Raw genomic sequence first — 16,138 nt, 5'->3', positions numbered from 1 at the left:
TAACATGTAACGTCCCAGCAAAACCTGTTTTTACCTATCCTATTCTGGCCACCATTTTTCAAAATGGCCGCCGAATAATCCAATCAAAACCCTAGATCCTACATTCCATCAAAACCAAGTCAGCTGAAGCGTTTTGGGCTGGGCGTTAGGCAGTTAAGACTTGCTGCAAAGTTCTAGTTGAAATACCCCTTTCTTTTTGCTCCAAAAAGATGACCATTGCGGCTATACCCAACCAGATAGGCGTCGCATGCGGTATAGCTTAACCGCAATCTATCGACCGTGATTATACTAGATACATGGATGGCACGAAAACGCCAATGATCACAACAAAGCATGCCACCCACACTGTTCGTGACGGTTTATTTATCCAACCTTTGCAATTTTTAGATAGCCTCTCTGTGATACCCTGAACCTTTTAAGTTGCTTATAAAGTTTCTTAACACGGAATTTCGTTTCCCCATTTTAAAAGAAACACTGCACTGAACTGAACCATCGAAAGTAAAGTCGTTTGTGTCACGCGAATTTCCTATTAAATAGAACTTAAAACCTTTTAAGATATAGGCTTAGTTTAGTTTAGTAGCAAAGGCCCATATTTTATTTTGACAGGAATATTATGTTCTTTCTTAAGTACGAAATTAGACACTTTGCCTAGGCCTACTAAACGTTTATTGTGGCTCTATTTGTTGCCTTGCCATTGTTCGGGGAAAGGGTTGTTGCCAATATTGCTGCTATTAAAGGCTTGTGGCGCCGCTTTTCTCGCTGTCGACCCGCTTTTGGGTTCGTTTCGCCAAGTATTGTTAGGCCTAGGCTTAGTTGGGGGAAAAAAAGAGAGGCATGGATCCCATGATACGGTTTTGTTAGTTTTAAACTATAGCGTAACTAGGGTGGAAAGATTCAACAAAAATTCGGTTTCACGCAATAAATTACGTAGACCAAATTGCGTTTGTACAGTGTGTTTTTCCAAAATGAGGGTGGTTGGACCAAGTACAGTTTTTTTTTCTATCGACTATTTTGAGTCAAAAATGTGCTATGATGTGTCTTGCGACTCTTGCCCCAAGGGACACCATTTACAAGTTATGGTTGGATTGTTATACTTAGGACTCCTTAAGTTTTAGCAATAATCTAAAATTCAACTAAGGGTCAACAGTAAAGCGCTAATCATAATTTGTGAACTGTGACCATAAGATGTTCCATAAGTTAAATTTTTGATGGTTACTGATGTAGATGACCAGAACGTCATAGATTCACGTAAAAAGACGGCTGGTGCATAGCCCACTCGATCCGTGCTCGCGGACGCTGCGCTGCTCGGTCGTGATGCGCGTGATTGAGTGGGCTATGGCTGGTGAGGCGCTGTCAAAGGCTTGGTATCGATGGACTGCAAAATTAACCGAATTTAGTCTGTGATGTTTAATGATAGGTTGACTCAATAATAATCAAATATAACTTATATTTATTAGGAACTTAGACATACCGTTTCTTACACCATACCAAGAATACATATATTGTTTAGAATGAGAGAAAAGTATATATTAATCTACACAGGGGTTAGATACAAAGGGATGAGACAAATGAGAACATTACAGCTCTCGGTAAATCGCTAGCATTACGAAGTATAGTAAGTGTTATACTTATGGAATATATCTTATAAACTTATGCTGTGACCCATGGAACATTTTCGAGTCAAAATCGCCACTGTTCTTGGGTTCTACCACCCTTTTTGGATCGCCCTGTGTTGTATAGATAATGCTGGCTTTTCGCTGTTCGTCGTGATTAAGGGATTTTCGCTGCAATGCCGCATTAAGGGACAGCAGGGACTATTCGAGCATCAAGTGGCTTAAGACGTCGCGTCCCACGGTAGCTGTAAAATGTCTTCGGGGTTTAGAAAAGATTCACTGAAGACTAAATTAGATAATTTAGAGGGTATGGTGGGGTTTTTAGACCGTAGTAGTGTAGTAACGTAGGATAGATACTATTGTTAACGTCAAAATAGTACGATCAGACTTGTTAGGTCCTTTCTTACTGTTTCGAGGAAATTTATAGACAACTAAGGAAAGGGTAGAACGTTGTAAACTTGTAGGCGTTGACGGCGTTCAGAGAGGAAAATCGATCACACTTATTCTAATTACCAATCTATTGGTATGTGCACTGAACGCCCCTGTGTGTCGTCAGCAAAAACAGTAAATCCATGGTAAAACAAGCTTTGAGGTGCCCAAACAATTTTACGAATAGGCCTAGTCTGTAATGCTATGAATTGAGCAGAAAATTACGTTGGAAAGGGTTTCTAGCTAGCACCAGTCGATAAGGGTTTTTGTTTGTTAAATGTTAATAAACACTGGCTAATTTGGCGTACTGCCAATTTAGCGTCTCGATTTAAAAGTAATTAAGATATTGTTATTGTTTGGCATAATCTTAAGTACCTAAATGAACAAACAAACTTCATATTTGGAAGAAAAAACCAACCATTTCAATCATTATTCCATGATAATATTGCTTGGCGGAAATTATACCGGAAGAAAATATAATGGTCCCTTTTTTTAAAAAAAACTCCAAAAGAATGCCACGTGATTCCGCTCTTAATGGGCACGTGCGTGTTTTTGGCCTCTGCTGCAGCATTGCGATACCGGGTGCAGTGTCCTATGCAGGTGTCCCCATTACCCATTGCTCACCTCGTTTTTTCCGTTTACTACGAGACAATAGGCAGAATGGGGTCACCGGGAATATCGACGCATTAGCCCTAGCGAATATGGGATTGCGCTTTATAAGAGTAAGGACACACTCTCCTGTATGTACGCGATGGAAAGTTCCCCCTCAATTGTTTCTCGCACCCAAATTAACTTGATTAAACGTAAAGCTATTTCTGATCAAGGCTTAAAACCACCACCGGAAAGTGTAGTAGTAGTAGTAACGTAGTTTTAATTGGTGGTGTACTGGAGTAGTTATTAATCAGGGCATTGGGCACGCTTTGGGTCGTGAGAGAGTGAGTAGGGGAAGGTACTATTTCCCGCTTCCCGTGTTCGTAATCTTAGATAGCAATCCCGTCAAGTCGTTACTTCCAAACAATAAACACGGTTTTTTTTTTCGCCCATAACCGATCGAAAATGACCTGCGCGGAACCCCGTGCCCCCTTTTCTTTATTAGGGATTTCTTTCTAGGAAAAAAATGGGGTTTGGGGGGAAGAGGGGGGTGTTTTGCAAGAACCTCATTTTTGCTGGGGTATTTTTTTTTCTTGTGAGCGTAGAGCTAGCTAGCAAGCTATCTGACGACGTACTCGAAGCAGCGCGGTAGTTTTTAATAGGCCTAGTTTTGCGGGAGATCGTACCGCGGCGACTCCTTGCTCCTTTGCGCTCTCTCGCAGTCTTTTCCCCCTTTTGACGCGTGACTATTCCGTTGGGTCCCGCGTTGCCGCCCAGCAATGCAGATGTCCGCTCTGCAGTGAAGCATGCGCGCGCTCAGCACTGAAGCGGACTTCCCGCATTGAAGCTTCGTACGCGCTTGCCCCGCTGCCAGTTTAGCCTCTCGCTTCGACCAAGGATGCGACCAAGGTAGTACCTCGAATCTTATTCGCGATATTATTATTCCACTCGTTATTACGGAGTCGAGAAGCCGAACTCTCTCTCTCGCTATCCTCTTCTTCTTCTTCTACTTAAAGTCGCGATTTAGTTCTAAACTTTATACTATCTAGCCAAAGAACTTGTATAAATATTTTAGTAAACGAAACTTTAGCATTTAGAAACCAATCGTGGTCTTAAGAACAATTTTGTGCACTCAAATTTTTCCACTAATATCGCAAACCGCGTTTGGAACGTCTTAGCTACTACATTTTTCTAAATCTTTTTGTCCATCAAGGGCCTGCACTTAAATTTTGATGGAAATGGTAATATTCTTTTACTTCTACCCCAAAAATTCTTATCCCGCCCTAAATATCCCAGTTTTAAACTGGCAAGAACTGGTCCTAATATTTATCCATCCTAAATATCCCTGAATTGAACTTGCAACTGCTATAATTTGGGTGACCGCGAGTCCGCCACGTTAGTTCGACCCGGTTGAATAATTGTATAAAATTTCTTTGATAATGGTAACAAACCGCGTTTGGACGACTGAGCTACTACATTTTTCTAAATATTTTTGTCCATCAAGGGCCTGCACTTAAATTTTGATGGAAATGGTAATATCCTTTTACTTCTACCCCAAAAAATCTTATCCCGTCCTAAATATCCCCGAATTAAACTGGCAAAAAGTTAAAAACTCCTCCTAATATTTATCCACCCTAAATATCCCTGAATTGAACTGGCAACTGCTATAAATTTGGATGACCGCGAGTCCGCCACGTTAGTTTTACTCGGTACTTAGATAGACCCGGCCGGTTGTACATACAATTGTATAAAATTTTTGTGTTAATGGTAATTTAGGCATTTATCTGTATCTCTAAAAGCGTAGAATAGTATTTTGAGCCTAAATATAGCTGAATTAAACTATGGTAACCATTTGGGGCGACAGCGACGTTCTTGTTTACTTAACAGAGAGATTCCCCCGATAGCCTTTTAGGAGCATGTCGGACAGTCAGGAAATTAATATAAAGAGTTGATTTCCCAGTGGGATAAAAGTCTCTTTCGTATTGTTTATGTGACACAATGGTGGTCGATTCTGGTGGCTTGGCACCACCCATGGCACAACACTCAAACTAATTGCAATCCTTTTTTTTTTCTTCCTTCTTTTAGGCTGACCAACTAACAGAAGAACAGATCGCAGGTGCGTACCTTTTTTAGGCTAGGAGGGTTAAAACCATTTGCAAAGGGAGACCAGACTACTTGGTGCAGTACTTTGTAACTAAGCCAAGTAGCCTGTCCTTCTGTTGTAAATGGTATCAATCTTCATGGTCTGAAAACTATGTATACTGTTTTGCGTAGAAAGGATTTAGTTAATGTTGTTTTGGCGTTCTGTGCAGAATTCAAGGAAGCCTTCTCGCTTTTCGATAAGGATGGTGATGGCACGATTACAACCAAAGAATTGGGAACAGTCATGAGGTCTCTAGGTCAAAATCCAACTGAAGCCGAGTTACAAGACATGATCAATGAAGTAGATGCTGATGGTGAGAACTCATTTTATTTTATATTCGCGCTGTATTTAGTCTAGTTGCACAGTTCTTCGGTGAACCTTGCTTTAGGAATAAACAGTTCATGTTAATATTTACCCAGTAGTTGTTGGTAAAGGTATTTCAGCAGTTATTATTGCAATGGAACTAAGCTCAGTTTCTGTAATTACATTTGTTAGCTTTAAAAATTATGGTGTAAAGAAAGACAGTAGAAACCCAGACTATGGTAGTTAATGTATGTGCTAGTTAAGTCAAAAACAAGCATTATATTATATCTTTAAAAGTTTAAAGGAAGTTTTCTCTATTAGGTGCAGTTGAGAGCAATTTTTAAATTATACAGCATCGGTGAAAGAAATAGTGTTAAGAGTTTTTTTAACAAAGGCTTGGAGATGTCAAAGTGAACCACCTTTCGGTCAGGCATAATCACAAGTGGTGACATAGCCTAGCCCCCCTCTAGTGTCAAGCCTTGTCTATGAGCAAGGGCAGAAATAAGAGCCTAGTACATCTGTAGGGCTAATACTGTGAATGTCCACGTTAGACCATGACTAGATTGAATTTTGACGTTGTTTATTTAAGTGGTTCCAAATACGTATTGGACCAATGTCCAGTGACCCCCCCTCCCATGATTTTACGTTTACGTCGGTAAATTCTCTTTGGTCGCGTAATTAGACTGTTCACACGTGTTAACGACTACGTGAAAGATTCGCGGGTTTATTTTGTAAATTGAAAATTTCGTCGGTCAGTGTCAAGATGGCGCCTTTTCTTTTGCCATAGCTTACTCGATCGTGCCTTACGCATGATCGAGTAAGCTACGTTTTAGTAACCGACTTATAAAAATTTGTAAGATTTTTGGCGTGCTCTTGGGAGTCATGGTGGTAGGTGTCATTTTGGATTTGACTGTTTTGGTTCATGAGACTAGTTTTAAGTCGTCTGCTCTTACGTCTGAACAGGGAAATGAATCTACCGACACGACCGAAACAAAATTAACGAGGTGACCGACGAGAATGTTAAGATTTTTTAATGGGACCGTAGAGCAATTTCGATGCCAAAGACCATATAGAGGAATTTGGCCCTTCAGCATATGTCACCGTTGTAATTGACCGTATAGAGGAGTTTGGCCCTTTAGCATATGTCACCATTTAAATCTGACTTGGGTGACTTGTTGTTGTTTAACGAAACTAGCCGCACTCTTCACTAACATCTGTTAAGCGTGTTGCCACTTAGTGGCAATTAGAAGATGCACCATATATATAATGATAATTAAATAACGTTTTCGTTACTAATTTTTATAATTTAATCGATGTATTCCCAAAGACAATACGAAAGTTATTCGCTAACACTATTGTGATTTAGCGTGTAAATATCGCGGTAAAATTGCAGTAAGCTATAAATCTGTAATTTAACAGCGGTATTTGATTATTGATGGTAAATTCATGGCATATCTCTAGTTTGACTACTTCTGTCTTCATGACTAAAGTGTTTACATCTTTATAATTTGGTTTAACTAAGGTTTTATCTATGATAGAAAAGTTAATATTATTAATCTTAAGATTTCAAATTAGGTTTATTAATTTTAATTATGAATTTTGTGTTTAGGCAACGGTACCATTGATTTCCCCGAGTTCCTTACAATGATGGCCAGGAAAATGAAGGACACGGATAGTGAGGAAGAAATCAGGGAAGCCTTCAGGGTATTCGATAAGGATGGAAACGGCTTTATCAGTGCGGCTGAACTTCGACACGTCATGACTAACTTAGGAGAAAAGTTGACGGACGAAGAAGTAGACGAAATGATCAGAGAAGCTGATATTGACGGTGATGGTCAAGTAAATTACGAAGGTAAGCCCGTTAAACCCCCCCCCCTTCATCCAATACCCCACGTAAACCTATGCACGCTTCATTGACCCAATGACAATGATATTAAATAATATCAAGTTATCGTTCTTTTAACTCTTTGGCTCTTAAAGTGTTGCTAAAGAAGGTGAATGCATGTGCAGGTAGGAAAAACTTACTTAGGGGAACGTAATATGCATTCCCTTAGAGTGGGCGGCTACAAGTGTACTTTTGATCGGGTAATTACACCTTGCGTCATAGACCAAAACAATAGATGGCAGCTGACATCGTGTTTTCAAGTGTTCTGCTTCTTTATTTATTTAGAACCCTTTTTATAACCCTTCAGAAAAAAAGGGTTGAGGCAACGATTATCTTTTATGAAAAACATTTAACACCATACCATTCCCTGCAGTCAACTTTAATTATTTAATGATTTTTAACTTAAGTACTGAAAAATTAGTTGTGAATTTGTGAAAGGGATGCACAATGTGTTATGCAGGGCCGGCACCTCAACTGGGCATACTCGAATTTCGTAGTGTTATGAGTGCATTTAGAATGGGCAGTATATTCTCTTTGAGTTCTTAGCTTACTAGTACTACTTTTAAGCTGACGACAGACAGTCATGTGACATTGCTCAATTATTGCTCCAGGAAATAGTAACACTACTACGTTAAAATATGGTTCTTGACACACCCCAACATAATGCATTGTGCACTTGTATCAATTTAGTGATTTCTTGTAGAGTTAAGGAGAGGAACACTAGATTGTAGGTTTAAGGATTTAAGCTCAAAATTCTTCAAGGAACACGAGATTGGACCGTCAGTCGAGTGTAAAATATTTTACTGGTTTTTTCATTTGTCAATTTGTGTATTTTAAGTATTTTAAACTGTGGCCACTTCCCAGTTTCAGTGAGAAGTGGTACTATGCAAGGTGATCAGTTCACTCTACCTCACTTAGAGGCAATGCATTATTATTGACACGGTTTCTTAGACTGTCTAGGTTGTCCACATTCTTGTATCTTAATTCAGTCGATGTGTGAGCAAAACTATACAAAATAGTGAACTAGAGGCATGTTAAATTTTCTTCCCTTGCTAGCTCCTGTCATTGCAAATAGGAATTTTAGTAACATTTGTGTCTCAACTATCTGATAGCGTAGATTAATGAGTGGATGTTTGTGGATTAGCCAGATACTTAATGTTTTTTCTGTTGAGGATGCTAGCTTCCTTTCTACAATTATCAATTTCACTTAAATATCTATCATAGTATGAAATTTTAATTTGGGAACTTTTCCTCTTGATAGTTTTTTGATAAATTGGCGATGAGGTTTAGGGAAATCATAAGTCGCCCAGAGTTTTTGAAACATGCTTGGTTTTTTTTCTTAATTGATACATTATGATACATTATTATTAATATAAGAACTGTAGTAAACGATTTTATCAGTGCATCTGCATACTGAGGTGTGATAAGTTGCGTTCCACCAAAACCTGGAAAAATCAGGAAAATAAATAGTTGACAAAAACTTCAGGGAAAATTCACGGAAATTTCGAATTTTTAGTAAAATTCAGGAAATCAGGGAAATTTGCGTCAAACAGGGGCCGAGTAATTAAGCAAAATGTTCGTAAACATTTCCTCCATAGGATTAACATTACACCATACTTTGGAGGCTCATAACTCTGGTTATATTAGAGATACGGGGATGTTCTTTGATTATGTAATAGTCATATTTGCCTCCCCCCTCCTACTTCGTTTACATTTGCTCCATAGGATACTACATATACGGGAAAAACCTGAAAAATTCAGGGAAATTTGTTTTCCAAAAGTTGTATGAACCCTGGTGTTAACATACGAACTTCGCGTTCAACGCACCACGTGACAATTTTATAATTGTCTAGTGTGTATCGCAATGTGCTCTTTACACGTAGTCAGAAATCCTCTAGGCACAGCGTAAAAATCTCAAAAAAAATACACGGACAGGTTTACACAACACGTGACAATTTTTAATGTGTTGTGTATAAACATTTTACTTATTACGTTTCTTTTTATTTTTTTCATTAGAATTCGTTACCATGATGACATCCAAGTGAGCCAGGACGAAATGGTTGCCTTTGGCTGTAATTAAACAAAAAAAAATCTTTTTACTTGGCATTTCTTGCTTTTCCATTTTAATGTTTGGTGTTAGCTCTTAACACCCAATTTTTTCGTCTCACGGCTTTTACCGCTGTAAAGTAAAAAAATTTTTTGTACAATATAAAAATGAGCAGGCGTGGAATGTCATATGTCATTATGTTTATCTCTCTCCCCCCCCCCCTCCCTACCCATTTTGAATTTTTCATGACTTAAAAACAAACAAACAAAAAAAAATTAAAATAAAATTAATATTCTCTGGTTGTAACCGTATTTTACGTCTTATTAATATTAAACTTAGATTTGTGCCGTTTTTGTATATTTTTTAAAATAAAAAAAAACAAAACAATCCCCCAATTCATTAAATAATCCACACCTATTGTTGTTTACGTTAAAATTTCGTCTTAGGTTCCTTTTGTCTTATTATTAAAATAATAAATAAATAACATTTAAATAAATAAATAAAGAGAACAACAAATTGTTTGGTTTTCAACATTCCACAATGTAACATATAAAAGTTTCTTGTGTGAAATGGAGCTATGTAAATGACTCTTCGAAACTTAAATTAATTATTATTATTATTATCAACTATCCCTGTAATATTATTAATAAAAAAACAAAAAGACATTAATTAAAACAATATTATGTAATAAATTATTATTATTAAGAAAACCTTTTTTCATTCCCTTTATTATGCTTTAAGAAGATTAAAAAAAAAAGTTAAAAAAAACCAAAAGAATAATGTGAATTGTACAAAATCAGAGTTTCTGGAAGATAAAGAAAAAAATGTCAGGGCCGATAAACTTTTTAAAGATGGTTAAAATAAAATAAAAATATTCACACTGCAAGATCTAGAGAATGTTTTTGGAACTGTGAGAAAAGATTGTTTAAGTTTCTAAATGGGAAATGTTTGAACTTTTGAAGCCTGGATAAAAAAAAACTAAAGTGACCAACCAGATGTATTTGTAAAAAAAATCCAAAAAAAAAACCAACAAATAAAAATAAAAATGAAATTTTGGAAATGCTTGGTACGTAACTAGTTCTCTGTGCTTCAACTGTTTCCCCCCCCCCCATGTGGTCATTTTATTATGGGTGGTCAAGCAAGAACACGAGCCATTGGCATTGGTTCGATGTGAGCTCGGGTATCTATTAAACCAAGATGAGGGGGCCAAAATCGGACATCATTGCAATATATACACCTAAGACCATTAAACACAGATGGATTGGAATGATAAGCTGCTAAAACCCCCCATTCCTCTAATGGCATCGCCTGTCGTTGCCCCTAGCGGGAGAGCCCCGAAAAGTTTCGACTCTTAGATCATGTAATGGCTATGGTTTGAGTCGAAAAAGTTTCAATATTGGTCGCGGAGTGGCGCTAGAGAGGCGCTACCCTAAAAGATCCACGCGCCTTATCTATATTCCAGTCTTAGACTACAGCTAAAGTTTTCAGGTCGTTCACGGGTTCTTGGTATACCAGTCTGAGAAATAGCACACCTGCTTTGGTCCAAAACCAGTTTATTAATTGCTTGGACTAGTTTCTAAATTCGAGAAGTGGGGTTTACTGGTCCTCGAGGACCAGTTCATTAATTGCAAATCTATAGGAGAAAAAAGGCTGGGACCAGTCCTGAGACCAGATTATTATTTCAGACACGAGGGGGTCACTGGTCAAAAAGGACTAGTTTAAAAAATATCCCTATTTCCCAGACTGCTTGGTACAGCATAGTTATGCTACTATTTTGCAATGAGGTTAGGAATATAGCAATCCACTCGAACCTCGCTATGTTCGCTCCGGTTATTTAGGGTTTACTTAAGTTAAATTTAAACTAAATAGTTGGCTTATTTTTATAACAGTAACAACTCGTGCAAAAATGATTCGAGTGAATTTAGATTGGTTCTCATATATGTTTGCCATTTACGTTATTGCATATGGTCAGGGAAATTTGTGGAATTTGGAAAAAGTCAAGGAATTTCATTCCAAAATTTTTGTACGAATCCTGTTTAAGAAATTTGGTTTTCAAATTTGTGTAACATTTTTTTCTTGCTACTTGCCAAAATATGTTACACAAATTTTAAAACGAAAGTCCGTATTAGTTATCTTAATTGCCAGTGATAAAACTGAAGACGTTTTGTAATTTTTTTTGAAGCCTAACTTCTTCCCCAGTGATGAAAAGCGCAACATTTTTCATATTTATTGTCAGTCCCTTTATAATAGCTAAAACATTTGCCTGATGTGCATTCGATTTGAAATTCGTTTAACGGATAAAAAGCGAAAAAATCATGGTAAAGCTAATCAGACAAAATTTGGATGCCCAAGAAACTTGCTACGAAAAACTTAGACGCAATTGTCAACTTTTATGAATTTTGTTCATGAAGGGAAAATTAAATGAACCCCAGAATCAAGTTATTTTATATCAACTCCTTATCATTAAAATAGTCCAAATTCAACAGATAGTTAATAACCTGTATACTATCAAATAACCTCAGCCTCGGCTGTTGTTTAGTTTAAACTTTAATAAAAATGCCAATAGATGCAGCCATAGTCGAGGGGTGGCGTTGGCAAGCCATCTAAACTTTTGCTAAGTTTAGCTCCACCCTCGGGAAGTTCTGATTGGTTCTTGCTTTAGACAAGGTAAAATTGGTGTGTAGAAGATTAGCCAGCATGTTAGGAGCGCCACAGGAGCCGAGACTTTCTTTAAGCTACGCGAAATATCGAACAAGCGTGCAATCAATAACCACAAGTGCTCTTTAAAGCTGAGGCCTTCAAGCCATGGTGCTAAACAAATTTTTAATTGTTTCTAAAATCTTTTATTGTTGAATTTATTGATTTTTAACGCGCTCTACCTCTAGAAGTACTAACCCCAATTAAAAAAATTTAGTTTTTGAGTCTTATTAAAGAATTTTAATTTTTCTAGATGAAAACTATCGTCATTAAGAATCCTTTGCTTTAACTCTTTCTCAGACTTAAAGTATTTCCAGGTTCATCTACTTTATTTCAATATTTGCAAATTAATGTAGTGTTTCGAAGTTCGTGGCTACCTTATCCATTCCAGACCCTGGTTTTAGGTAGTATCTCTTACGGAAGTCGCTGAACGTCACGGAATTCGCTCATTATTTTGAACTCCATGTTTTTATTCATTTATAATACCAGGAAATGATAGAGGTGAGCAACACTATACGTTTATAAGATATGTTCCATAAGTATGACACTACATATACTTCGTAATGCTAGAGACGTAGTGAGAGCTAGTTTGAGAACGACGCGAGAATTTACCACACTCGGTGATGGCATTACCACGTATGTAAACGTCATACCCTTCTATCTCCTAGCTCAGTGTCATCCCCCTACCGAGCGCGACCAGAGGGAGGGATACACAGTCTACACCCCTTCTCTACCGCCACTAGTCTATTTAGTCTTTAGTTGACAGGACAGCGCCTCAGCAGGCGTCTCTTTACGAAACCCATGACGTTTCACCTACATCACTTCACGACAAGCTCTCAGTAACCAGTGACAAACTTATGGAACATATCTTATAAAGTTATAGTAACACGGGGAGCCCTTATTTAGCCGTCTCCTCTGGCTAATGATGAAACTTAGCGATGAGTGCGGATACTCTGACAAGCCTGCTACGCTTGGGCCATGTTGATATGATACAAGCTATTACCACATCTATAAATACCATGGCCCCGCCAAAATAAATCTCTGCGCCACCTTCAAATAATTTTCTGATAATATTTTTGATAAAGAATCATTTTTCAGTACAATTGAATTTAAATTAAATGCTAATATATTCGTAAAACATCATGGCTGATGACCTTGGTCCAGTGATAGAATCATGCATCCACGTATCTAATTAAAATTGATCTAATTAAATTCTTTCCCCTATTTTCCTTCCAGTGTTAAAGGAAGGTAAGAATCGCACGTACAGTCCCGTTATGGTCGGGTAGTAACAACACGAACATGTACTGTACTGTATTCAACGGAAATTGACTACTAATCTAAAAGATAGTTTCTCGCACAGAAGAGTCAAGAAACAATATCGATTTCTTTCAACTCGTAAAACCTAACAATTCTTTCTCCCACCAAGAAATGAAACGAGGTGTTGCTCTAATATGAAGGAGGAGGTGAGTTCGCGTGGCTTGCCGAAGAAAGTGTATATTAATGTTCAGTAGCTCTCACAACTGTGGGCGTGAATATCCAATGACGGCGGATCACGACACTTAACCATATTAAGTAATTATTTACAATGTTTGAATACGAAAATAATGCAGCGTATTCTTCGAAAACTGTCCGGATCCAATGTCATTACCCGTAGTTTTTTTTAACCATTGTTTCGTTTGTTTTTCTGAGCCGCACCCAAGATCATAGACACCTCTTCGGCTAGTGTTTTTTACCGTTTGCCAATTATTCTTCCTTCACACTTCACGAATGGAGTTAGTACCGTGTCGTCAACGTGTATCTCCCACTACAGTTCTTTTGGAAGACGGTCAAGTTGAAGTTGTTGAATCCATCTCGGAAATGTTATATCCCAACGGTTCCGTCAAGAAAGACATTCAAGAGTCCACCAATGAATCTTGTACATCAGTCGGTTTTTCATTTAAATTGCTGGGGTTTTGTTACCGTCTCGCCGGACTACTTGTTTATTCACGACGATGTATTCATGGAAATCCAAGGAATTACGAATTTGTCTTTTCATGGCGACAAACTTGGATAAGCATCGCTTATTCATCTGTTCTGTGGTTGACTGTCGTTTTTTGCGTTATGGTCTCAGTATATTCTTTCGTCAATATGCAACTGAAAGAGTCCTCGTCCATCCGAACGCGGTTCAACATCTCTTTAATGATCTACAGATCGACTTCTTACCTACTGGACGTTGTCATTATGGTTTGTCAAGCGCCCAAGCTCGTGAAGTTAATTAGATGTCTCATTCAATTGGAAAAGGAGATGCGCCTGTCGAAATGCGAGCTTAGAGTCGTTCTAATATCCTCGATAATATTAGTTTTGTTTCAAATTGCTATCGCTATCAGAGGAGCGGGTAAGATATTTGATATTTATTTCGTTTTTATGCAACACTGATATAAATTTTTATCATATTTTTTACATTTTCACTTGAAACATGAATTTAGTTTTCGTAGTTCTGATTTTCGGACACCATAAAATGAACCTCTTTAGTCTGACTGATTTTCCCAACTTTGAAATTCCGCTTAAAGTAGCGGCAGTCGTTTGGGCAGTGGTTACGTCATTCGGACAAACTCTTGTTCAGGGAACCTTGATATTTATCTGCATTTTTTTCCGGGTTTGCTTCAAAAGGTTGAACAGAGACATCGAAGCCCTCGATCCTCATGAAGTAAGTAGAGAATCTCATGGAAATTTAAAATTGAAACGTTCCCCCACGAATAATAATGACTTTTTTAAAATATAGGACACGGCTCACGACGCGGATTTAACGACAAAATTGGTTCGCCTTCGCCTGCTGTACGAAAAAACTGTTCAGGAAATATCGTCTTGGCAAGCCATGCTGTCATTGGGGATTCTTGGAAGTTACGCTGCGAATTTGGTGCTTTGTTGTTTCGGAATTTCCATAGCCATAACTGACAAAAACGGCGAAGAGAGTCTACTTTTTTGGGAGGTTTTTGTGTCCGCGTTTTTACACCTTTTAGTTCCAACCATCGCATCGGGATTTATGAAAAACGAAGTAAGTATGTGTATAGTCACTAGAATGATACCACTAGAATAATACAGGCCATTTCGGTTTAACATATTCGTAAATGTGACGTGAAAAATATAGGATCAAGGCGTGGCACCATAAGTGGAAATCGTGATTTATTAATAAAGTGATATGATGAACACTAGACGATAACGTTCTGGTGGTCTGAAAATTAAACCGCGTCTTGGCTGTGGTTTGGTTTAAAAAATGGCATTAGATGTTCCCATAGCCGAGGGGTGGAGTTAACTGGCCCTCTAAGCTTACCAGAGACTAGTCTTGGCTCCGCCCTCAAGGACGAGTTCTCATTATAATCCTGCCTTTGGCAAGGTAAAATTGGTGTAAAGAAGATTAGCCAGCATGTTAGGGGCGCCAGATAGACCGGCATATGCTTTAAAGGAAATGTTCGCTCCTGTGGCACCCATAACATTCTGGATAATCGTCTACACACAAATTGTACCTTGTCAAAGGTACAATCAGAACTCGTACAGGAGGGCGGAGCTAAAACTAGCCTTTGCTAACCTTAGAGGGCCAGTCAACTCCGTCCTTCGATCTTTGGGAACATCTAAAGGCATTTCTTTAAACTAAACCACAGTCGACACTTGCTTTGAACAAAAGTGATAGGTCAGAGTTAGCCTTCATCAGTGCAAACCGAAGACAATGCAGCATTATTCAAAATTATACATTTTTTCCCACGACAGGCGGACCATACTAAGCAAGTTCTCAATCTATTAACAATCAAACATCGAACAAGTAGCAGATTTCTTATCGACGAAGTATAAGTTCCCATAGTAAATAGCAACCCACTCTCAACTACAGTACTGTTTTTCCACAGATTTCGAACTTCCGACTGACCATGAGGAGCGAAACAGCTGTGTTTTCAGGCGCGGGATTATTCGACCTCGACTTTCCTTTGATATTATCCGTAAGTGCGACATTTCTTTGAAACAGGACTGGCAAAAGAGGGTAAAACTGATGTAAATTACGCTGTCTTGCCAGTCCCTTAAAGCAAATGTCGGCCTTTGCTACTCCACCCATCGATTACGGGGACATCTAGTGTAATTTGTATGAACTAATCCACAGCCGAGAATTGCTTTAAAAGCCTTTGCTAGCTCGTGTTGATTTACTTTTCCCTTAGATCGTGCAATCTATCATAACATACGCTGTAATACTTTTGCAAACTACGGATACGAGTGATAGTGGTAAAGCCCAAAATGAGACTGTCATATCGGAATGAATTCTGCTGCTTTCTGTCAGCTTATGTGGCGCCCCCAACATGGCCAATCTCCTACACAACAATTTTATCTTGCCAATGGCAGTCACCAATCGGAACTAGTCCATGAGGGCGGCGAGTTAGCTCCACCCCTCGACTCTGGGATCATCTAGT

General features: G+C 38.3%; 2 protein-coding genes and 1 long non-coding RNA gene across 3 annotated transcripts in view; 2 read left to right on the top strand and 1 right to left on the bottom strand.

Annotated features, from left to right (window-relative positions):
* Nucleotides 1-9,994, top strand: part of LOC149678748 (calmodulin) — a 24,843-nt gene extending 14,849 nt beyond the window's left edge. The window contains exons 3-6 of the mRNA XM_089836691.1: nt 4,719-4,749; nt 4,946-5,089; nt 6,689-6,931; nt 8,981-9,994. Of these exons, the coding sequence (XP_089692817.1) occupies nt 4,719-4,749; nt 4,946-5,089; nt 6,689-6,931; nt 8,981-9,009 (447 nt within the window). The 3' untranslated portion in view covers nt 9,010-9,994. The remainder of the gene's footprint in view (nt 1-4,718; nt 4,750-4,945; nt 5,090-6,688; nt 6,932-8,980) is intronic.
* LOC149678747 (uncharacterized) lies at nt 9,383-14,263 on the bottom strand. Its single transcript, XR_016366132.1, has 2 exons — nt 14,149-14,263; nt 9,383-14,067 (listed from the first exon to the last, which is right to left on the bottom strand). It is a non-coding gene; the product is annotated as an uncharacterized LOC149678747 (long non-coding RNA).
* Nucleotides 13,476-16,027, top strand: LOC149678746 (uncharacterized). The gene is made up of 6 exons (XM_089836690.1): nt 13,476-14,082; nt 14,174-14,394; nt 14,470-14,742; nt 15,453-15,527; nt 15,587-15,676; nt 15,890-16,027. Exons 1-6 carry the CDS (start codon nt 13,476-13,478, stop codon nt 15,986-15,988), a joined length of 1,365 nt encoding a protein of 454 aa, XP_089692816.1. The 3' UTR covers nt 15,989-16,027.
* Nucleotides 16,028-16,138: the final 111 nt, after the last annotated feature.

This window comes from Phalangium opilio, unplaced genomic scaffold (assembly GCF_054372755.1).
Source record: "Phalangium opilio isolate 3A_F unplaced genomic scaffold, DU_Popi_V2 ptg000042l_1, whole genome shotgun sequence".
NCBI lineage: Eukaryota > Metazoa > Arthropoda > Arachnida > Opiliones > Phalangiidae > Phalangium > Phalangium opilio.
This window is presented reverse-complemented; position numbering and strand designations above follow the sequence as displayed.

Bases quoted from the DNA above. Each gene is read 5' to 3' on its own strand.
- LOC149678746 (XM_089836690.1), top strand. From the start codon at position 13,476: ATGGAGTTAGTACCGTGTCGTCAACGTGTATCTCCCACTACAGTTCTT. The intron at 14,083-14,173 runs GTAAGATATTTG...ACATGAATTTAG, and splicing joins TATCGCTATCAGAGGAGCGG to TTTTCGTAGTTCTGATTTTC. The intron at 14,743-15,452 runs GTAAGTATGTGT...TTCCCACGACAG, and splicing joins CGGGATTTATGAAAAACGAA to GCGGACCATACTAAGCAAGT.